The sequence below is a fragment of the Branchiostoma lanceolatum genome, chromosome 15, assembly GCF_035083965.1.
Source record: "Branchiostoma lanceolatum isolate klBraLanc5 chromosome 15, klBraLanc5.hap2, whole genome shotgun sequence".
Classification (NCBI taxonomy): domain Eukaryota; kingdom Metazoa; phylum Chordata; class Leptocardii; order Amphioxiformes; family Branchiostomatidae; genus Branchiostoma; species Branchiostoma lanceolatum.
In genome coordinates this window covers 4830475-4855074 of record NC_089736.1, presented here as the reverse complement: position 1 = coordinate 4855074, position 24600 = coordinate 4830475, and the positions used below count along the sequence as shown (strand labels likewise).

The following is a 24600-nucleotide window of genomic DNA, read 5'->3' as shown; positions in this document are numbered from 1 at the left end:
GCATTGACATCTGATATTATTCCACTTGTAAAAACCCAAATTCAGCACGCTAACCACTAGGCTAAAAGGTCCGGACCAGTTAGACTGGTCAGCAGTAGTGGAGGTTGATCCCCACTGTTACACACCGCCCTTCAGCTTTATACTAAACCAACTGAAATTCCCGTCAGTTACCACTATAGAGTCAGGGCAACCTTGAGTATGTAGATTAGGTACTCATTTGCATGATGTATATCTATCGATATCCATCCACAGCTTCTCGAGTTTTGCTATCCATGAACACACACAAACAAACGGTAGCGAAAACCGTATTGGCGATCTTGTTAGGCAGAACTGATGTCATCTGCAGTGAATAGTTGTAGATCCCTCATTGACCGCATGGCGGCGCTATTAGACCAGGCTATACTAACCTTGAGTTCCTCCAGTCTCCTCTGCAGTCTGACCCGGCGCACGGCGTCCATGAACACTACAGTGAGCCTGACGGCCGGCCCCGTTCTCCTGATCATCTCAGTGATGGACTTGGCGCCCTCCCTTTCCACATTGGTGTTGTCCACCTCCATTATTACGTCCCCTGCAACATAAGAGGTATATAGTTAACCACCATGATACACGCCACCCCTGATAACGACCTCTCCTCGCTTCTACTAACAACTTCTTTACGTCGTCTAAAAGGCCCCCATTGCACTTGACAATGATCTCGCCGCGACCTAAATTGGATTTATATAACCCTTTATTTCATATTTTGAATTTCATGCAAAATGTAAAAGTATGACTGCAAAGCATAAAAAACAGTCGATTTTAGCTATGAAACATTTGTTGAGCTCTTTGTCCAATTTTAGGTCGCAGCGAGGTCTCTGCCCTGGTGGAATGGGGATGCAACTCCAATGCAACGGTATATGTGAGGTGTTGGTGTATATGGTATAGCAATAAAGTTGTAATTCGTTTCTTTATCTACATTCTTAGCTACTACTTTCTTAGCTACTACATATACTTTAATTGACGTTACATGCATTCAAGTAACATTCCATTTTTTCTCCAAATGACCGCCTCCAAATTTTATCCAGTTTCTTGAGTACCTCTTACTTTCCTTTTCTTATTATCTGGGTGTCTAACCTTCACTAACGCGTGGTATTCTTGTCTGTACGTCTGTTTGTTTGTTTGTTTGTTTGTTTGTTGGTTTGTTTGTTACATACCTGGCTGTAGTCCCCCCACGTGCCCTGGCCCGTCCGGGATGACCTTGTTGACATAAGTGGCGTACTGCAGACTTCCACATTCCGTATGGAAACTGAAGGACTGGAAATAAGGTAAAAGAGAATCGTCACTTTAAGTTTAAGCCATAAGCAGTTAATATGTATTTTTACATGGTCAAACCGGCAAGGGATTGTAATATTCATTACAAAGACCACACAGCCTAAGACTATCTCCAAACCAATTTCCTAGGGAATGCAGTCGTGCAATTTTTAGAATATTTTCGGAGCGATTGTAATACCAAAACAAGAGCTATCTGTCACTAGAAAATAACTCCTATAGCTTGTCCAGAACAGGAGATATCCGAACCAGAAGTTGCACTGCAGTACAGTAGAACGTCGCTAGGAGGCCCATTATCGAACTAAAAAAAAAAATATGCCTATTATACAACCCTGACCTAGACCTTGACAGTGACATTTCGAGACAATCTGTCTGCTGAATTTATCTCTGAGATTACCTAAAATTGCCGCCTACAGAATGTGTTTTATGTTACAGCAAAATCCCCCTATCTTTATTATGGTATTACATGCACGCGTAATGAGATTGTACCATGTGTTATTGTAATGAAATCTCGTAGGCTCTGCGTAGGATTTCAAGAAAAATAATTGGAAAGGCTTCTCTGAATTTGATAGAAGCCCAAAGAATCTCACGATGCCAAAGGTTCATACATATTCTACGGATGGTGTCTGCAATGAATTTTAGAAGGTAGACAATTTTGCTCCAGACGTGTAGGCGGGGTTTTACATTCTGACCTATGGCAAGAAGATGCTTCTGGAAGATATCAATTACAGGTTTGCGATAGAGTCAATTCCATGTCACCGAGAGGGTTTTCAGATGATATTGCTGATAAGTTTGAACAATTTTAGAGAAAAGACTATTTCAGTCAAAATAATTCCAGACCGTTCAAACAATTAGAAATGAAAGTTTGAACATGTTTGAACTCATCTATATATTTTGGAAATAGTGTGACAGTATTTGCACAAATATCTCTTTATTTAGAACAATTTCCAAACATCTGTGTGATTGTTTCACTGTTGGAATATGTTCCAACATTTTGTATCATTCTCAAAATGGTAGATTTAGGTTATTGCCCCCATAAAAGTAGGTGCTAATCACGCTCTATTGTCTGCCTCTGTATATTTTTAGATTTCACGTCTGGACACTGGCAACTCTTTTGTTTTGAGGTGTCTGTGTATGGCACCTAGGCCTAATCCCCTGTACTTTGAAGGGATGTGTGAATTGGCCTGTTCCCAGCCCACTGACCCAGTTATACCATTTTTGTAGAATGTTGGAACATGTTCAAACAAATGATCAATCTATGTTGCAACAGTTTAGAAACTAATACAAATAATGTGTTCAATGTTGGAAATTTGTTTAACCTGTTGGAACACAGCAGAAAATATTTAGAACATCAAGTGAATGTTGGAAATTGTTCTTAACAGTTACTTATCTCACATAGATTGTTACAAAGGTTTTGTAAATGTTAGAACAAAAGGCAACAAACACCCTCTCGGTAATGTGGAATCGACTCTATAGCAAAACCTATTCTTATTAAAACTGGTATTTATCAGGGTTTCTATGCGGAATATGTTTTCATTTGATTCATTTCAGTGTAGGGAATATTTTCGTTGACACTAGAAACTTAGACTGGAAAATGTTGGTAGATTTATGATCTCCAAGCAGATGTGGGGTGCTGGATCGCAACGTTTCCTGACTGCCTTGCTTGGGATGAGGGACCGTTTGTTTGTTTGTTTGTTTGTTTGTTGAGGATCGCCATTAGAGGAGACAGGCAGTCGTAAACCCCAAAAGTGCTGTTTCAGAAACAAAGGTCAGATTAGGTTGAGAGGCGCGCTTATGAATGATAAAGAAATATACTATTCTATTCCACATGAATCATATGGAAAAATTTATTCTATACATGCCTGTGTTGTATTAGCAGGAAAGTACATTTAGCTGAACTTCTTAAAGTATCTCTCCTTTGGTCGAGGTTATCAGCTTATTTTGCAGAATTGTCTATTTTGAGGATATCGATTTTTATCCTTTACCAGTGACTTAATTTTCTAACCCCCCGAAGGCACTACAGCGGAAGTGTAATTTAATCAGTACCACGTAACGGTCAATATCAGATGAGATCAGCATTTTTAGATACTGAATTTTCATAAAGTTACGTAAGCACAAGATAGCCAAGGCTGTCGTGTCTACAAGAACCATTTTATTTTCACCATTGGTTGAAGTTTTGTTTAAATCCTCCGTACTAGTTTGGGCCATTGCAAGATAGACCAACATGGCACGACCATTGTATGTACTATACTACAATTGTATGCACTTCAATTGTATGTACTACTATTGTATTGTATTGTGCTATAGGACATTGGCCGACAAGTTGAGTTTGTGATAATGTAGAAGCGGTTGTAGCACATCAATTTAAGATTTCTTTCGAAAAAAAACATTATGCATGAAATAGGATGATAAGCAGTAAATGTATCAATCGCATTCCTTCACAGCTAAGTCTTGAAGTCGACCTACTTCGCGAAATGTCGGCAAATACCGCTCTACTTCGTGAAGTGTCGGTAAACATCGCAGAATTCTCGTCAGGCGTCATCCAATGTCCCTGTCTACCACGTGTTACGTCCAGACCTTGGCACAAGGTTGCGACATTCACGGACTATTTCTCACACAAGTGCCTCCAGTGACCGCCCGGAATCTACCATTAGAAGTTGACCACAAGAATTCGGGGGTGGTCGAGGAACTCCAAGTATGTTGTGGACATAACATTGTACAAGTCCCACTCATAGCTGAATTTAGCGACAGGTGGAAACTTTCATGTTAAACTCGGGAGATTCGTGCCAGGAGGAGACGCCAGAATGCTAACCGCAGAGACAGTGGCGTGACAAGAATCGGGCGCCATCTTGGATTCCCAGAATTCTTGATTTGTGTCAGATTCTCGTGCTACGTTGGTGGTAAGCTTGTACAAATGAGGGGAAAATTTGTCGACACGGTGTTGTACATTAACTCACTTGATCATTACAAGGTTTATATGTTTCAGTCATGCTACCAATTTTATATCATTATTACCACTACAGCATTCATAATTATTACTTGACTTGACTCTAATAATATAATCTTCTACTCTGGCCGAGAATAAGACATTAGCTATGCCACCTTCCAACCGTCAACGTTTTCAGTTAAATTTATGACTATGTTCACCAAATGATATTTCCTATATTTTAGTTCAATATTGGATACAATATCCAAGGAGGCTTTTCTTTCATAATACCTCCTCGATTATACAGGAATCTTTATTGACACAACAAAAGAACAGCGACTTTCGTACGATGTTATGTGATATGAGGTCTAAGATACAAGCAACACAAGTAGAGTCTGGCGACTGAGTAGTGCTTTCTCTAACATCAGCCATAGATGGTACATGTACATGTATATAATTCTGCCCACCTGTAGTTGAAAGCCATATCCAATGATCGGGTCCCTCCGTAGCGCCACGAGTCTTCTTTGGTTCATGGGTGGTTTGACGTCAGCTTCTGACGTAGCACTGTAGAAAGAACACAGGTGAAAACCGTTAGTCAAATAAAGCAACATCCCAACAGAAAACGTCAGATACAGAAGTAGCAATGCACAAAACGCACAGGTAAAAACCACTAGAGCAACTACCTAAAAGAAAAAGTCAGTTTCAGAAGTTGCACTGTAGAAATCATACAGCTTCTTGTAAAAACCATTAAAGCAACATCCTAACATAAAACGTCATCTTTAGACGTACAAATGCAGAAAGTAACACAGGTAGAAATCGTTAGAGCAACATCCTAACAGAAAACATCAGTTTCAGACGTAGCACTGCACGAAGCTCACAGGTAAAAACCGTTAGAGCAACATTCTAACCCAAAACCTCAGCGTTAGGCGTAGGCTGTAGGAAAAAAAAAGGTAAAACCGATAAAACCACACTCTGACAACAACCTCTGTCCAAACTATACATGACAGCACAGCCAAAGAGAGGAAAATATACGAGATCAAACCATGAAATAGATGTCCACATCCCGTACAACATAATTCACAGCAAATTGAGGATGACACAGAAGGATGTAGATGTTTTTGCTCATCATTATCTTGTCGTTACACATTGTGGGCTATCGATGCCGATGCCATATAAAGGGCTAGAATGCACCACTTATACGCCTGGAAGGCTTTTAAGGCCAGATAGAAATCTGAGACGCGCTTGAGAGAGAAAGGGCAGAGAGTGGTAATGTTTCAATTTTGCTACCATCAGTCTTCTAGGTAATGAACAACGTGGCTTGATACTTCGATGGAAATTACAGTCCTTCTTTGTGAAAGACATTAAAAGCGCCCAAGGCAATTTCAGAACGTTAAAACTGAAAATATTCTGGATATGGCAATCTGTATGACGGCAACATTTACTTCCTCATTTAAGCACATTTCTTTCATAATTTCATACTTCGGGCGTTTAAAAGGAGCACAGAAACAAGCCGCACGAGGAGTCCTTCATTTATTGGGACCACCAAAAAATTGGGGCCGGATTTTCAATTAGTTCCCACCACGCAACGACATCGCATCATTGCTCCATGAAGGTCGATATGCAGTGGGATAGTGTTATTCAAACTTACTATGTATAGAAAGGACCAAAAAATTGAATCTGAAATTTGCTTTGGGCTCCTTTAGAAAAACTGAAGCCAATAATTTTTCAAAGGATCCTAGGAAAAATTTTCGAAAACTTTTTGTGTGATTTAGAACGTCAAAAGTTTCGGATTTTAATTACAGAGAGCTCGAAGGAAGCTACAGGTATGTCAGAGGTATTATCGGTGTAAAGCCGTAATTTCATGGTTCGCGTACCCTGCCGGCTTCGCGCCTTTGACGTCATTGTGACGTAGGTGAAGTCGAAGACTTGAATAGATGAAGGCTAATCGCAGATCATGAGGGGGGGATGGGTAAAAATAGACAAAAGTTATACGAAAGGATCATTGAACACTGTCAAGAGACATGATGACAAAATGAAATATCAAGGGATAGACGAAAAGGCACACGACCAACACAGCTACCTTGAATGTAGTGTCATATTACAAATTGTTCCAACAGTAGAAAAATTACATAGATGTTTGAAAAGTATTCTAAATAAAGACATATTTGTGCAGTTAGTTTCAAAATATTTCCAAAATATATGTAAATAAATTCAAGCATGTTCAACCTTTGATTCTTATTTGTTTTAAACAAGTTCGAAGTATTTTGATTGAAATATTCTTTTATCTAAAATAGATTAAACTTATTACAAAAAGAATCTAAAAACCCTCTCTGTGACTTGGAACTGACCTTTGTCAACAAACAATTTCACTGATAAAAGAAAAAACCGAATGGTAAGAAAACTAGCCAGGTGCGCAAATAATTCTCGCCATTCCTGTTGACTTAGACTCCAGGGATCGATTGAAGAACGTGCTAACAACAGGAATGTAAAAGAAATATAAGTTCAGTCGTTTATCTTATGAGTCCTTGGACACTACGATATGTCCCCAATGCTACCGTTATATCTAACGTCTAGACTATAATCGTCCAACCAGAAAAATACATCCATCCAATTCACTCGGGGGCCATCACGAAGACACACTAGAAGATCTGGAGTGTTTTAAGGTAAGTCTTTTGAATCAGGGATGAGTTGATTCTGCGTCATTGTGACGGAGAACGATCGTCGTCACAGAGCACCTAACTTGTATTTGAAACGTTTAAAGTTCATGCCATGGGTCTACCGTTTATTTAGTTTATTACTTCCTAAATCTTGTTGTATTGGGTACCTTAGTTTGCTTGATCAAGCAAATAAACTCATTATGTATCCGCCAAGTGCTAGAGACACTGTACCCCTGATAATTTCAGATAACAACATATACATCCAGCAAGGTAAGGGGGCAAAGAGGACAGACTTTAATGTTTTGGAAAATTGAATCTTCCTGGTTATCATGATTATCACGAAGACATGAACCTTAAACGTTTGATATTTTGCTTGTTAACCTACGACCAGTGTTCAGAGGTCCCGGTTGTGTTACTGAATGAATGAATGAAGACCTTTATTGCACATTTCTGCCACACTTGGCTAAGTACAGGTCACAACAAAAATATAATACAAGACAGTACAGTTAGCGGATACAAAAGAATATGACTATCATTAAATAAATTCTACTTCTCCTCGCTTTTCGGTTATAGTAGATATAAAAGAACAGACGTGTTTTTCAATGGGAGGTTTGTCTAGTCGCATTAGAAATATGAATTTTTGAACAGTACTTAAATGTGTGAAGTAGGGAAATAGGTTTTCTACAAGTTTATACAGTTCATTTCTTTCTTTGGTATATAATACACATTCTACCACAAAATGACATTCGTCTTCTACTCTATTCAAAGTACAATGTTTACTCAACACTCCCCGTACGGACCAGTTCGCTTGGGTGGTCGCGTTAGGACATATTTGGTGAGGTGAGCGTGTTGAGCAAATGTCTTAATCCGGAGACTATCCTGACCCCCAGATAACGGCACGTAAGAATGGGTGGCATTATAGACACACACTGAGCAGACTGTGTACCCGATTGTAGCTAGATTGGACTGCGAGCGCAAATATCTCAATGGGCCCGGGCAATAAAGGTAAAGGCAAATCAGTCATCCTTAGTTGAAGTGAAGCATATTGCTTTTTCAAGTAGCTAGTAGTCGTGCAAAGCGGCTTCGCTACGACTCGCGTTTTTAGCCAAACACACCCATACACGTACACATGTGTAGTTTCCGTTGCCTACCCCTCTTTTTTCTTCCCTGGACGGTTCCTTGCGTGATTGTTTTGGCTAGTCACGATGAACGTGAAACGTGGCCGTACCACTTCGGTTTTCTTTTCCTTACTGTGGTATGGACGTCTTCGTACAGACCGACGTTTTGCTCGACTCAATTGCGTACGTTAGTATTTGAGATGCAGTCTTTGTATGTGATCACGTTGCAACCTGTCCCTTATCATCTAGAGCATCTTACAAAGCTTCTCCTGCCCATGTGACGCTTCCCGCTCCAAATAGATCACACACAAACTCGTCTGTCCCCAAACTAATGGCTTCTCTCGGATCCTTTGAAAAGATAATTGAATTCCCCCTGAACAGATAGTGCGGGGGAAACATCTTCATTGCCCTAAATTACTAGTCCTTGGACACACTTACAAGATTAAATTTTGTCCTCTCAAACAACACTACTTGCATCTTCATAAATGTCAATTTATGGAGGTTAATTCATTTACTGCTACAAGACACGTCTAATCTAATTACTCTACAAATGAAATCTAAAAAGAGATTGATTACGTTTTCTAATTCAGATTATCGTTTTCTGATTCAGGGACAAACGGTGGATCCATTTTTTGTTCAAACAAATTCATGTCTGTAAACATGTAACATAATCAACGAAGACCAGAATCTACTTGTACTATCATGATATCAAAAACACATTCTACGATTAGGGCACGAATATGCATACATTTCTCACGGTAATTTGATAGGACATTTCAATTATTTTCTCAAGAAAGATCATTTTGTTTGTTTGTTTGTTTGTTCGTTTTATTAAGATCTCCATTAGTGTTCAATTCTAAAACAATTCGCACTATTCTACCTGGAGTCCACTAAAGACGGTACAACAATGTATATGATTGTCGTCAATGTAGTCTATTCGAATACGTGCTCTTGATTAGCATAGAAAATATGAAGGGTAAGCAACATAGAGTGCGACCTTTTCTTTCAAAATAACACTGCTCATTCTGCCAGAAATAAGCTACAGCATAGACCACGAACTTTTCTATCAAGATAGCAATGCTCATTCTGTTTGACCTGGGCGACTTCCTCCCCAAAACACGACGCTTCAGGTTCTAACGTTTCATCCACCCTGGGTCTGGATCACTCAACGCGTTAATTAGGGTTGGGGCAGGGTGGCAGACGGGTCGACTCGTGTTGGTGGTGCATGTGCAACTACTCAGCTCAGCCTCCGGGATGATGACAACTACTGACTAAACCTACTTCTCAGAAGCCCACCATCCTTTCTAAAAGAAAATTTGATCTTCAATGATATTGGTTTTATACCAAACGTGATGCATGACAAAACCGGAGGTTTCACTGCAGTACCTGAGAAAGCCACTATGGGGCCAAACCTACTTCTCAGAAACCCCAAAAAACGGCAACCTGTCTAAAAGAAAATTGATCCTCAATGCAAATGAGTTTTATAACAAATGAGATACCAAAACTGGACGTTTAACTGCAGTGCCTTAGAAAGCCGCAAGGAGGCCAATATTGAACTTGACCGCCATTTTCCCGATCACTACACACCTACAAAATATCATAAGGATCCATTAGCAGCTTTTCGAGTTATGCTTGTCACAAACACACACACACACACACACACACACACACACACACACACACACACACACACACACACACACACACACACACACACACACACACACACACACACACACGGCACCGAAACATAGCCTCCTTGGCGAAGGTAAAAAGAAACACCATATAGACGTCTATACATTTCTTGGTTGGCCAAAAGCTTGTTCAGGTAAGTGAGAACATTGCTTTTGACTTTTGAAGCATGTTGCGGCTGGAGAACGGAAACTCATGTCAAGCCGCACTACAAGTAACACTATTTGATGCAAGACACAGATGTGGGCATATCAAAAGTCATGACAACATGTGTACATATGTCTGTGGCTTCCCCACATGTGGTCTGTAACGTTGTTACACAAGTAGGGTCGATCTTGTAGCAGAGTTCCGGCTGAAGGGATGGCAGAACAGCTAAATGTCGCCACACACTGAGATAATATTCCCTGAGTGCCAAATATTGTCCGTCTGGGCGAGCGAGGTCAGGTTAGAGCTATGTTGTCTGTAATAAGGCGGGACGGAGCAGAGGAGTTTGTTACTGTAGCGAATGAGTTCTCGGAAGGTTCTTGGAAATAGGGGGAAAGGCTTGGTTGTTTGCCAAGGGATACTAAAGCTAGAGGTCTTCCGTCGCCTTCCGGTATTTTCGTTCTCTGTAGAGACTTGGGCATTGTGACTAATGTGATTTGTGCCTGATGTTAAATTAGTGTTGTTTCCTTCTCTCGTTCCTTTTCCCTCAATCCCTTCTTTTAAGATTTCTTCCTTTATTTCATTCCGCCATTCTTGCTTCTATCTCCCAGTGACAGCCTCTCTTGTTTCCTTTCCTTTCTTCCTCCCTCTTTTCATTCTTTTTATCCTTTTCGTTTTGTCTCTTTTACTGAATCCCTTTCATTCATTCCACGAGTCTGTCTTCAGTTTTACTGTGCATTTGGCATCCTTGCTCGTTTCCTCCCTCTTTCCTCCATCCTTCTTTCTTTAACCATTTCTTTCCATCTATCTTTCTCTGTCCATACTTCTGTATGGTTCTTTCTTTTATTGTATTGTTTTTGTCATCCACTATTCTTGCTTCCATGTTCCTGTAACATTCTCCTTTGTTTTATTTCCTATTCCCTCCCTTTTCTTTTTTCTTTCTCTCTTTCACTCACCATTTCTTGCTTTTATATGTTCGAACGTTCACGACTCTACCGTCCCTCCTGCCCCCTCCCCACAGTACTAAACATTGCTGACAGACGGGTTCCAGGGACGTGATTGACCTTGCTGACCTCAGGCACTTGAAATTACCCAGGCTACGACCTTGTCAGCTTCCCTTTCCGTAAAATCAGCAAGAATCTGCATTCTAGCGTCAGCTGATTTACATCCGGTGAACTTGCGAAGGCCGTAGATTACCTCATTTAGATGACCTTAGATTGTTTGACGATAGGAGTAGAACCTAATGGTAGTGGAATGTGGCTTACCAACTTACACTAGCATGTTCTCTCGTCGTTAGCAAACATCTATACTGTAGTCTTGTGGTCATTTCTACTTTGGAGAGACACCGTAAATTTGAATTCAATAACGTTTGCACTTGTGTTTTAGATAATGTAACAGAAAGAAAAGAAACATGCTTTGAAAAATTTAATCTTTCGAGGTCTTATCAAGACCTACACACACCAAATATGAAGACAATCCAGCATGCATTCTCGAGTTATCTTGTTCACACACATACAGATAGACATGCACACACACACACACACACACACACACACACACACACACACACACACACACACATCCGATAATATAACTTTCTTGGCGAACTTCCTGAAATTGTGTAAAATTGTTCGTCCAATAACAAATTGAGATGTAGAGCTTCCAACATGGTTTCCTTGAAAGCCTGGATACTGCCTTCTCAGAAAAACGAAGTGACCTATTTTCTGTGTACCAGTCTAACAAGTGTAGGGCGGGAAAAGTGAGTCATTGGGATGTTGACTGACACTGCAATGTCACGACATAACGCGAGAAACCTCCATCAATGCTTGGTGCAAATATGCAGAGGGATGTCATCACCTAGTCTCTACCAGCCGAGTGGGGGTCAACCGGTTAGCTGTTGATGGCTAACATGCACAGAATAGCGTTTGTACAGCAACACGACAAAAGAAATGATCTAGAAAATTTCCTTTTCTGAATGTGTAGCTAGTTGTCTTGGACTTGGACTGTGCTGCAATTTCGTCACGAGCTCGTTCCCAGTAGGTGGTCGCAAGCTCGTCCCCAGAGTTTACCGAATGATCTCCCGTGGAAAACTGAAACATTATTCACCACCCAGGAATGGTGCGAATCGTCAGGCCAGACCGCCGGGTGTGTGAGACTGGAATTCGCTTAGTTGGCGTCAAGGGAAAAGGGCGGGAAATGAACAAGTGTAACCGTGACGTCAGAATCAGACGATTTGTGGGAAATGTGGATGCACCCATATCATGGATGGATAGTGATTTGATGAAAAAAAATTTTGGCGAAAAGAAAAAAAGCGATATCATACATTTTCCAACTTTCTTCTGTCATATTTTCCCACCCTTCTTCAATCTACACTACAGCCGTGTAAGGATATTCACTTCCCTCCACCCCCTCTCCCACACCATTGGTCTTGAACCAGCCCTAAGGACCCTTAAGGACCATCGGAGTCTCAAGGACTTCCACTCGGGGCCCAAGAGGGGAAGGGCCCGATAATGGAGACCTCATCTCGTCGGTCAGACGGGGAAACGAATAATCTGCTCATTAGTAGTCAACTCTCGCACATCACTTTCCAACCCTGTATCTTCATGCCAATCTTATGTTATCACATATCTAAAGATTTTCGAAGTTGATCTACTAAAGTAAGCCTTGTAGCCATGAAGAGACAAATGGTAAACGAAATACCTCCTTCTATACCCAGTCTCTGTATGGTAACGTTTTACAAATCACCAATTTATTGCACGTGGATGGACCCCTTCTTTAAATATTTTACAGACATTACATTGAGCTAAATCCCTTGGCGTTAGGAAGAGCATATATCAGAGAGTTCCCGCCAAGGTTTTCTCAAAAGAAAACAGTCTTGAGGCACGGAACGTCAAGACTGGAACGTTTAAGGTTCACTTCGGTGGAAACGGTGAAGTTTTTATGTGAGGGAGGGGGGCCGTGAAGACCTTCTGATCGATAAATAAGCACTGCAAACTGTCTGGGATTCTCAGGAGAACTATTCGTTTGGGTGATTCATATGTGGCTTGCTGTACCTGTCTGGTGCTACTCTTGGTACCGGGTTCGATTCCCAGGGTCTCCGCAGAGTCCGTGTAGTCGGTACCAAAATCACTTACTCCAACTGTCCGAATCTGTGTACGACGTCTCATTTTCTGGTTGTCATGGCGACAAGCCACACCCAAGTATGCAACACAAACACCGCTCACTGCAGCTAGATAGCGAAACAACAACAAAATCTTGTAGATTGGTGGCTATGAAAGGTTAGGTTACCCTTGAGAGATTTTCCTGCTAAAAAAGCAGAAAGCGTAGACCTGTTACTGTCACAAGAGCCCTTAAGAGGGTCCAGAACCCTTAAGAGGGTTCATGTCAGGGTTACCGCGTCAGGTGTTTCCTCTAAGCATGACCACATGTGTCTAAACGTCAGAGTGCCGTTCACAAAACCTACAGTAAAAGTAAGGTAAAGCTGTCGAACCTCAGACTGAGGACGAAGCATGATGCGGTATAGCTACGGCTCGCGTATTTCAGCCAAGTACACCGGGTCACCCCAACTGTTCTTGCTAAGTGTTGGGTTCTTTTACGTGCAGAGATTTAAAGCTCCCTCATACACGGGGCCGCCGGCTTTACGTCCCCCTCCGATATGACGATGCGACTCTTTTCCAGTCGTGCCCAGGCCCGGGTGCGAACCGCTGACTCCACGGAGTCCAAACAGTACAGTACTCTTATTATGCTGATGCCAGACAAAGAGTGGTATACATCCAGAACTACATTACATCATACGTACAGCCCTAGTATTGATTTCGACGTTAGGAGGCATACCTGTGGAGTAAGCAGTTACAAACGGAAGCCTCTCAGTAGGGGTTCCACAGGGCACGGTAGATGACCGGGACCTCTTACGGCACCCCAAGTCAAAACATCTCAGAGGACACGCTCCCACCGCTAGCTGCCAGCGACCCCGGCCCGGCTCTGCGCGTTGTAACCCGCTAGCACAAATTGGATTTTACCTATAATATAATTGTATCTGCTGATCTGTTTTAGTCCAGGGTCCTTCATCATAGACAGATCTAGTTAAGTGAAGGACCTCCGAATGCCCCTGCCGCTAGTTTATATCGATGTTGTCTGAACTGATTGGTACGCCATTGCCTGAGGCAGAGGGACCAATTCTGGACATCGTTTATTTTTAACATACACGGATATGGTACATGTACATACTTGCAAAACGGAACTGTGCGTTGTTGATGTAAATTTTATCATATCTGCACCTCCATTTTTTTAAAACCACTTGGTAATGGACTAAAGCAGCGTTTTGTTTATGAATAACTGTCAGAAGTCACTCAGAACTAGCATATTTGCAGAGCCATGAAAATGTTTACAAAATTTCTGTAGTTTTCCCATGTATTTTACCTGTTTCGCCTGTCTTTTCTACGAATCAATCCAAATATACAACTTTTGCGATATGTTAGACACTCTTTGACTAGTACAGCGATGGTAGCATCTGTTCGGTTATACCACATAACACAGACTAGGAGCAAAAGCCCTGGGAAACATGCCCAGGTCCCTTCCCACTGTAACAACCTTGTTGCCAGTAACAAATGTCCTTGAAACTCTCCTCTCCTTTTAATCAAATTCCCATTGACATTCCTTTCTCATAGAGTCCTCTTTTTCCGGATAGCAATCGTTACAATCGACCCTGTAAAAATACAGTGGAGGCTGACGGGAAGTTGATATACTGACCCCTGTGACCTTTCCCGTGACCCGGATGTAGGCCGTCTTTCAAATAAAACTCGTTAGCAACTTTTCTATCGCCTTTCGTGACCCAGAGTGTCTTAAATCGGACACGCATTGTGACGAATAAACGACTTAAGCTTGACATACGTCTGGAATACAAAGACAGAGCCGTTTTGAGTGACAAGCTAGGAATTGAAGTTGAGAGGATCTGTCTACATCCTATTCAACAGTAATCCATACGGTTTTAACCTTACGACCTCCAAAGATACCATCAAGCCGTTAAACTCAGAAAACCGGTGATTATTTGAAACGACCCCATTGCAATCAGGCATGGGTACTAGAACGAGAGATGGTAACGATCTTTCAGACGATAACGTTAGATATCACTGAGGTAGTTACGACCAAGCTATTCTGGAGATGATGGTCCATGTCATACAGTAGAACTCGGGAAACTTGCCTGGATGCCAGACTGTTCCCAAGGCATGCACATGCCAATTCTTCGGCTCTAGGGCCCCTAAACATGCCCCTAAGGAAATTGTACAACAGCACCCCCCCCCCCCCCCCGTAACGATTTTTCAGATGATAATGTTAGATATCACTGAGATAGTTTACGACCAAGCACTTCTGGGGATGATGGTCCATGTAATGTAGAGAACTTTGGAAACTTGTCTGTATGCCAGACTGTTTCCAGGGCATGCACATGCCAATTCTTTGGCTCTAGGGCCAACATGCCCAAAGGAAATCCCCCCCCCCCCCCGAGTTAGACTCTAACCGCGATAGATATTATAGAGATAGGGGGTATGGCACCCAGGCCGAGGCTTGGGAAACTGAGATTGGTGTATTTCATTCTTTTGAGTTCTTTTTGTCATACAATCTTCCGACTCTAGACACTTCCTTTTCAAGCTCGTCACACAAGAAACCTTGCTCTTATGATATTCATTATAATAATGTTACAATATGATATCATTGTAGACTTCTCGCAGTCGAGCATCTTTGTAGGAACCACCCTCCCAGAAAATTGGCTGATTTCTATCAATCTAGCTGCATAGAATTTACAATTTTACGCCTTTTAAATAATAGAGAGAACTTCTTATGAGTTTGAATATTTTGCATTTTGACCTTGTAATAATGATTGTAGATCATTCGACCCGCGATTCCCGTGAATGTTCGACACAGGCAATGATTTAGACCCAGTAAAAAAATGCTGTGTTTCTGGATTCAGTCTTGGAAAAATAGGGTCGGTAGGTAAGGATTCTCTTTTCTTTTCTTTTTTTCACTTCGGCCAAAGTGATTCAACAAATACGGTTTAACAATGTACAGATGAAATGCTCCAGGATACTGATATTTTCAACATCTAATGTGTGATTATAAAGAAGTACAATGTTTACTACATATTTTATATCAACTGTTCAAAGTCTAAGCTATTAACAGAGTGTGAAATGAAGATTTCCAAGACGAATTGGAATTCTGTTTTGTATCATCACTCATATATATGTCAGATCGAAAAAATTATATCTCTTGCCAGCGGTGGGCAGGTTTTTACTAGGGTCTGTCGGTAACCGGAAACACAACATTCTTTTTCCTCGGCCGTAGGCGGCGAGCTGGCAAGGCGCCCGAACCGACTCCCAGAAAATTAGGCTTACAGTAGTCCTTCCTCAGACTTGATTGTTGGGGAAAGGTCAAGATGAGATGGGATTTGTGGACGACAGGAAGATTTATCGTTCTTGACCGTGACAGTGCGTGAGGACCATTACAATGAAGGACGGGTGGGAGGGGAGGGGGGCGTTAGAGCGAGTTCACTGACACTGGCATTGGAATATTGCCAGGCAAGTGAATGTCAAACCGTGAAGTTCTATTCTCATCATCATAATCATCATCGGTTAATTTCCTCGTTACTGAAAATTTCTGGTCTAATTTGTAGGTCTTTGGTGCCATCTTGTATCGCAAGGCATTATGGGATTCACGACATGCCTTCCCATAATGCACGGGGGCTTTAGAACTAGTTCACTGGCATTGGAATATTGCCAGGCAAGTGAATGTCAAACCATGAAGTTCGATTTCATAGAATTTGATTTCCTCGTTACTGAAAATTTCTGTCCAAATTTGTGGGTCTTTGGCGCCATTTTGTATCGCAAGATATCATGGGATTCTCAAATATTCTTTCCATAATGTATATCGTTTTGTGGATTTTGCGAATCCAAAACATTCTACAGGGCTTACTAAACTGCTACTGACACAAGATATATTTTCTACAACAGTCAACACTTGTTAAACGTATTTCTAACTGAAAATATAAAACTTTTTTTTCACCATTTTTCATACTTTTATCTCGGTCGCGATCATACACAGAAGAGACTTGTTGTCTAGGTTCTTCCCTATGATGACCTGGGTACGAGTGTTCATCCGGGTACCATTCATCACGACAGCCCATGGCACCACGTAATTGAAACAAGTGGCAGCCATAAAAGTACTTTGGAGACTTCTATTCCCACCCACAATCACGACTTCCCCGATAAGGACTCCCCTAGTTTGAATAGCCCCAAAGGGACAAGAAAGAACTCATTCTTAACCGCTGATCTTAAGTCGCAAAATCTTGATATCTAGAATGGCAGTTTCCAAAAGATTGCGGTCTTCCAGTGTGCATAGATATACTTTCAGATGCCAGACAGGGTTTTAAGTAAGGGCTTATAAAGAGGACTTCCCTAGTTTGAATAGCCCCAAAAGGATACCACTGTATCTACAATCGCAAAATCTTGATATCTACGATCATCTAGGACTGCAGTTTCCAAAAGATTATGGTCTTCCAGTGTGCATAGATATACTTTCAGATACCAGACAGCAGCGCTTCGAGTAAGGGCTTATAGAGATAAGGTTCTTAAGGCAGATTGAACTCTATGATGCCCAATTGTAAACGCGGGTGGATTCTTGGAAAGGCTTTGATTTCTCAGCAATGGTTACCGAAATAAGCCACGTATATAATAAGATTACGGCACAATGCATCGTATTGGTTATATGCTTGACGTTTTGACAGTCAGGATAAGAAATCCTATTTATTCCAAATCACCCAATGTTGGAATGAAGAAGAGGGGTATTACATGATAAAGGAATTTACCTTGGTTGCCTCTCTCTTATCCAACAAGTTTTGACAGAGAGAAATTGGCATTTAGTTCAGAACGCAGCATCAGGTCACGGTCAAACCACTAAAGGTCAATTCTGACAAAATGGATGGCGCTACGGAGCGCTACGCTATCTACATCTATTCAGAAACGCAGTCCACGGGCCAGAAAACATCGCCTGAAGCTCAAATAAATCTGTCTAGAATTCGCTGGGGTAGACTGAGCAAGAAGAATAGTCTTCATTGATGATTGGCACGAAATGTAGAGGCTAGAATTTCAAGCTGCACGGTCAATATTTACGTTTCGCTGCGCTCCACATCGCTCGGCTAAAGATCGAACAATGACCTTAGATTGTTCGACCTTGAGGGGTTTTTAAATAAGTTATTTCCAACCTTTTCCAATGTCTGAGCAAATGTCTGCCGTAGTATTGAATTTCTTTTCTAATACGAATATAAAGCAAGCAGGATAGAGAATGGAAATGGACAGCTTTTAGACGGAGTGTTATGTAGTTCACGAAGCGTTATGAATTATACAACTTTGACCGCCGGCATTATAAAGTGTATGAATTCCTAGATATCTATAAAACAAAAGCTGTGCTTTACTTTAATCTTTCATATTCCTTCGAATCCCATGGTTATTCGTCGCGAAAAACAACGTTACTCCTCTGTTAAGGTTTAACTGAGAATTCTCTATATATATGCCTTCTTCTGAATCAAAATTCTGTTTGCGTACATCTAACGTTTGAGTTTAATACCAATTTTCATTACCAGCTGTACCTGAAGTAGAACGCTGAAACGGCGGGTAGAGATCAAAAGGGCTTTACGGTGTTTCATCTTGGAACGTCTCGTTCATTAAAAGTACTGTACCGTAAATAGGTAGGCGGGCTGTGGGGAAGGGGGCATAGCGCTGTGTACCTAAACAATTTTCAGGTACAAGTACGGGTGCAGTGGTTAAGGTACATACAGGTCCGGACCTGTACCTGTACCTGTACCTAAGCAAGTTTGGTCAATTATCTGTATGTTAAACATGTATCTTTTTTTAGTTGTGACAGTAAAAGTCATTCTATAACAATTGTGTTGGTTGCACGTTTTTCCCCTCAAAAGAAAACGTGACAAGAGTGCTAAAGGCTTTTAATACAAGGAAAACAATACCTTGGTATAGTCCTAATATCAGTTTCATTAAGGGAGACAGAAGGCTTAGGGAATGGCCAACTTTGAAACTAGACTCTAATCTGTTATGTCTAAAAACTGTTTTTACACGCGATATCACTCCGCCCACATTTTACCCCATTCCGCCGTCACCTAGCGCACAAGTCTTAACCCCCTCCTTGAAAGGTTTATGGAGAATCCTTTCTATTAGCAAAGCGTCATAACTTAAGCCTTGGCTATAACGTGATTCATTATCGTCTGATGGAGGATAAGGTCTCACAGTGCTACGATTGACGTCCTATTTACGTGTCCAGAATGACGCCCCCCTCCCCCTAGCCTGGTAACCATATCATCGCGAGCTACCAGGTATTTCTTCGGTGCTTGGAGTGTTTCATGCCCGCCCAGTCCATCAGCGCAAGTCGGGGATTTTTTACGGGGATTGTTTTAAATTACGTCGCCGGGCCATACTTAGATTAAAAAGGCCGGCAGGAAAGATAGGGGATCAAACAAAGGACACTCATTGTCTGAGAGGTTGTCCGTGTATGCAACTTTTTAAACTCCGTGGATTTTATGTAAGTCTTGGTCAGTTTTGTTCATCGTTGTAAAGTTGTTTTAATCTTCTCTGTATCAAAAAGAGTAAAGCAATTCAGAATCTTAACTTTGCGTTCCATGTGCGGCTATGTTGATTTTGGATGAAAAGTTTCAAGTGTGATAGATGAAGTAGTAGGAAGTGCTTGGGCCGCGCCGGTTAAACACTCCTAAGCTGGCCCGTTGAAAATGGTTACTCTTTGATGGCCTCTACCAGGCTCCAGACGTGGCTGAAAAGAGCAGAAATCGGCCAAATAGACAGAAAACATAGCAGAGGAGTTGGCCAGCCGATAGATATACAATTTGCCATGTATTTTTGGCCAGCCAACTCATGTCATCTGTCTATTTGGCCGATTTCTACTCTTTCCAGCCACGTCTGGATCCTGGTAGAGGCTACCCATTCCAAGCAGCTAGGCGACTTGAATACGACACTAATCGGCCCGGGCATATAACAACCCGTTTGTACCGTACAGTTTCCTCTGTTGGGAGGGCCCTTCCAGAAATAACAAACATTACTGTTTCCACTGTTCCCTGTCTCTACGTGTAGGGAATGTGCCCCCGATATCCAAGGCATGCCGGGGGCTTGGAGCGTACACAAACGGGTCAAGTAGCAGTTATCAGATAAGGAGAGACCACAAAGTGTAAATCTCGCTCTAGGTGCGGTGTATAATGAATGCCGGTATATCTGAAAAATGGCATCCGTACCACAGAAATAAAATACATGGAAAGAATGAGCTTGGAATTGGGTACAACCTTACAATAACCCAACGACAGAAAATGATGCATAGGCTATTGTAGATATATTGATGATTTCGTACTAACATTTCCAAATATGTATTATTTTCTTGGTTTCACAAATCGAGAATCTTGAACAAAAACCGTGTTTCAAGCAAAGATTAAGATATTGATCAAAGCTGACAGTGAACAAAGTACGCATTTTGTATCAGACCGATTCGGACTTCTCAACAATAATATCAGACAGTTTACAAAGGCTCGTATGTTGTGTTTTCGCAGTGCTTTGTTTCCAAAACAAGCTAACTCTTGGAACAAATGGCCCATGTTTGGACAGAGTGATTTCTGAAACGATAGAACGCTTCAAGAATATCCTCCCATCTGATAAAGTGAGGAGGGGACAATATGTACATGCCGTTCCACTCCGTCCATCTACGTTTCAACCCGATCGGTATCAAAGAAAAAGGACCGCCATATTTATTTCTCCTGTAGCCTCAGGTAGAAGATAGTAGGATGGATGGCATTAAGTCACCTTCCCGACAATCCTCAGAATAACAGGCGTCCATCTTTCCGAAGCTAACCCGATTTCGAGTGTCTAAGGGCTGTTCCAATGTACTTCCCAAGGGGGTGGAGGCATGTGTTGTGGCTGTTCCAACAATAATCCAGAGGGGAGGCAGACATTCTGTCTTGACCAAAAATCAAGCCAATAGGGGACCCAAATCTACTCATTTCCAGGTCTCATCAAGACCAACCTACAGACCAAATAGCTGTTCATCCACAAACAAACAAATATACAAACTGCCAAAAACAGAACCTTCTTGCCGAAGGTAACAAAATACAAATACTGCATAGTCTATATCGTTACCATTGCTGATTTTACTGAAATAAACGACATAGAGACGGACTGGTACAATAAGATGGCACCTTTCTCTAAGAATCTATTCCAGAGCAACATGTTTGGGCCAAAGTACTATACAAGAAAACAAAACTGATTGTTGACATTCAGGTTATCCTTACAAAAAAGCTATATTGCTAACGTTAGCTATACAATAAGATGAACATTGTATGTATGTCTATTTCTTTTTATTCCAAACGCCCCCGCACATAAATGGCCCTCCTATCAAAGAGCAACAGAAATTGGTCTGCTGAAAGCAGCTGAACTGATGACATCCTTCGTGAATGCATCAGCTCCTCTCGGCTTAAAATCGCCCAGCGAAGTGCCGCTGTATCATAGGATTTACAGCTTCTAAAGGCATAAATATTGCTTGCTATCACCCAAATCTACCCCCACAACGTAAACAATTGTGTTAGTGAATCCACCATCTTAGATCCGTCCGCTCCACTTGTTTTCATAGGATATCTTTTGATCCGTGTTTGTATCTGTGTGTAGAAACCCGTTAAGGCGGGGTTGTTACCTTTAATAGACAGCGCCGACAGTCTATGCGTTTGTTTATTTTGAAGGTAGAAGGAGAAGACATCTGTTCTTTAAACGCACTTGTTTCACGCTAAGATTCAAACAGAATTGATATGAGAGTTTGAAATAAGCCCGGTGAAGTTGTAGTCTTTCCCTTTCTCTTTTAGCCATGTTTGAAATGGCTCGACACTTGGTCTTTGACACAAAATATTGGAGTTAGGAATGGGAGAAATCAGTTTTTAAATGCACTTGTTTGACGTCAATGTTAATATCAAACAGAAGTTTTCTTCAGATTTGAAAACAAGCCTGGCTTTCTCAACTCCGTTCTCTTGCGACTATGCTTGAAATGGCTCGACACTTGCCCTTTGACAAAACAAGCCTGCATGTGTCTACTCAAGAGGCGCGCAGGTGGAACCGGAGAAGAAAGATTAAACCTTAAATCAAGACAGGTCGTCGTTTCAGAGGGCATTAAGACGTTATCAACTGTGGAGAGTCCTTCCACCTGAACCGTCTTGTAGGATAAGCGGATTTTTTTCAGACCATTGGGCCAAGAAAGTAATCTTAACGACCACATAAATGTCTGGGGCCAAAGGAAGGGAAATGGTCTTATAAAAACTGAGGAAATATCTGATAAAATGGATTTCAATGTTACTATAGTGCAATACCTTTGAATACGATAATCTTCAAGTAGATCTATCGGTACCTATAAGACCGTATCTAACTGTCAAAAGGAGTTTTCGTCGTCACCAAAGAGATTATGAATAAAATGTCTTCTTCTTTTTCTTCCTGTGCTGCTGATCGAGCCGCTATTACAGAGACTGCCAGAAGTTGCTTATGGTATGTATAACAAGTGATCAGTACAAATAGCAAGGAAAATAAAGGGTGAGACAATAAGGAAACTAAGGAAAATTATGTCAGTAACTTTTAGTGTTAAACTTTTCACATTCAACCCACTGAGAAAATCCTTTTTTCTTCTGCGAGGATTTCGGCATTACATCAGAATAAACATGGTGTTACCCCATGGCTTTATCGAAGGTATGAAAAATTGAAAATTTGATAACAATAGCCTGGCGGGTAGCACACTGATGGATGACTAAATTGATAAAGGGTAAGACAATAAGGAAACTAAGGACATTTCCGTCAGTAACTTCAAGTGTTTCCTAAAAACATCATTTCCGAGGTTTTAAACTTTTCACATTCAACCCACTGAGAAAATCCTTTTCTTCTGCAAGGATTTCGGCATTACATCAGAATAAACATGGTGTTACCCCATGGCTTTATTGAAGGTATGAAAAATTGAAAATGTGATAACACTAGCCTTGCGGGTAGAACACTGATGGATGGCAGTATTCTCACGCTGAGGCGCGGTATTACTCATCACATTTAGGGCTCCAAGCTGCCTGAGTTTCCTTCAAATCTTGTGAGATCTACCAAGTGTGGAAAGGAAAGCGTGTTGAGAACAAGAGGTCCCAGAGTCCCAATCCATCCCACTTTGAATATGAACGTATGGCACGAAGTCATGTTGAGACTTACAGGAACTTTGATCGCCAAAAAGCCACAAGACGTTCACTCAAAACCTTGGTCATCTTCCAAGTGTGCAAAGTGAAGCGTGCTCGGATCAGGCAGTTACCAGCCATCCCACTTCGACTACGAACGTATGGCATGAATTCGCGCAGATCTTTGGCCGAAATGCGGGGTGGAGTGCACGTTGAGACTTGCAGAACTTTGATCGTCCAAAAACTTTCATACAAACTTGCTATTCTCACAATATTGATTGGATGAAAAAAAGTGGCCTAAACCAAGAAGGTTAAAAAGATTAACCTCCTTGCCTAAACGCACCCGGCTTTCTGATTTAAGTGTGAACTCAAATCTACCTTTAGAAAAACAACACGGTCAATGCTGTAAATCGAAACGTAAACACTCAACTTTTCCCTCGTGACATTTCCAAATTTTCTGTTCCCATCGTCCTTTTCGCCAACTCTCGCGGGATTCTACGTTATCTTATTATCTCGATGTAGTCCCGCCATGTTTGATTTGTCCTTGCTTATCTTCACACACACACATACATCAAAGCGACGACAAACATCATGACAAGATAAACGTACATATTACGTCACCAGATAAAAATACGGCAGATATATTTGCACATCATCAATATCCTATTCTCAAGGGCAAACGCCGCATTTTCTCACTTTCTGGTTATCAATTTTTTAACACAAATGTTTCTATCTTTAAAATCAATTGACCTATATTTTTATCCACAATAATTCATAGTTACTGAAAGTATTATATATGCAATTAGGTTGCCTTTACCGGATGGGTTCTATCTTTTGTCCATTGATCCAGGATGCGTGTTGCTATGGGAACGAGGTGAACCAATTTTCTAAGTTTTGCTGGAATATTTATGGCGATTGAACACTGGAGGGTGATTTGATATGTCATACGATTATGTACGACTGTCCACTGACCTCAATTACGATACCGCCATATCGTCTGCTGCATTTTGCTTTCTAATTTTTCACGAATGCTCCGGAAAAAAACGTGGACAAAAAAGAAGTCATAGTTTTAAAGATTTCTTCTTTACCATGTTAAACAGCTACCATATTTACAGAATGAATCAGTGGACTAATAGCCACGTATGTAGGAAAGGTTAGGTTTAGCACGTTGACAATTCCCTAAGGATACCCTGTCTACTAGAGTGATCCTACACCGGTTCAGCCAAATGTAATTAAGGTAAAATGTAACATATATCTTCTGCTGAGGATGGTCCCGTAAGACGAAAATGTTATTTTCCAGTTGAGCTGATTTAGAGATGGCTTATACTGCGCAGGATAAGGAAAGGTCTTTAACTGCTCACTTTATGGTTCCGTGAACTTACTGTGGCCATTAAGTGTAAGTGCTGTATCAGAGGGTACCTTTGAATCCAAATCCTGACTTCATATGTGCAGTGTACTGTTACGATAAGTTTCAATTCAAAAGCCATGCATGTTTGGGGTAGGGGATGAGGTAGTCATGAA

The 24600-nt window shown here is 41.2% G+C and overlaps 1 protein-coding gene across 1 annotated transcript in view; it reads right to left on the bottom strand.

Moving 5' to 3' along the window:
- Positions 1-24600, bottom strand: part of LOC136421197 (uncharacterized) — a 49973-nt gene that overhangs the window by 3224 nt on the left and 22149 nt on the right. The window contains exons 4-6 of the mRNA XM_066408377.1: positions 4699-4795; positions 1191-1290; positions 408-568 (exon numbers count right to left, since the gene is read on the bottom strand). Coding sequence (XP_066264474.1) covers positions 408-568; positions 1191-1290; positions 4699-4795 — 358 coding nt within the window. The remainder of the gene's footprint in view (positions 1-407; positions 569-1190; positions 1291-4698; positions 4796-24600) is intronic.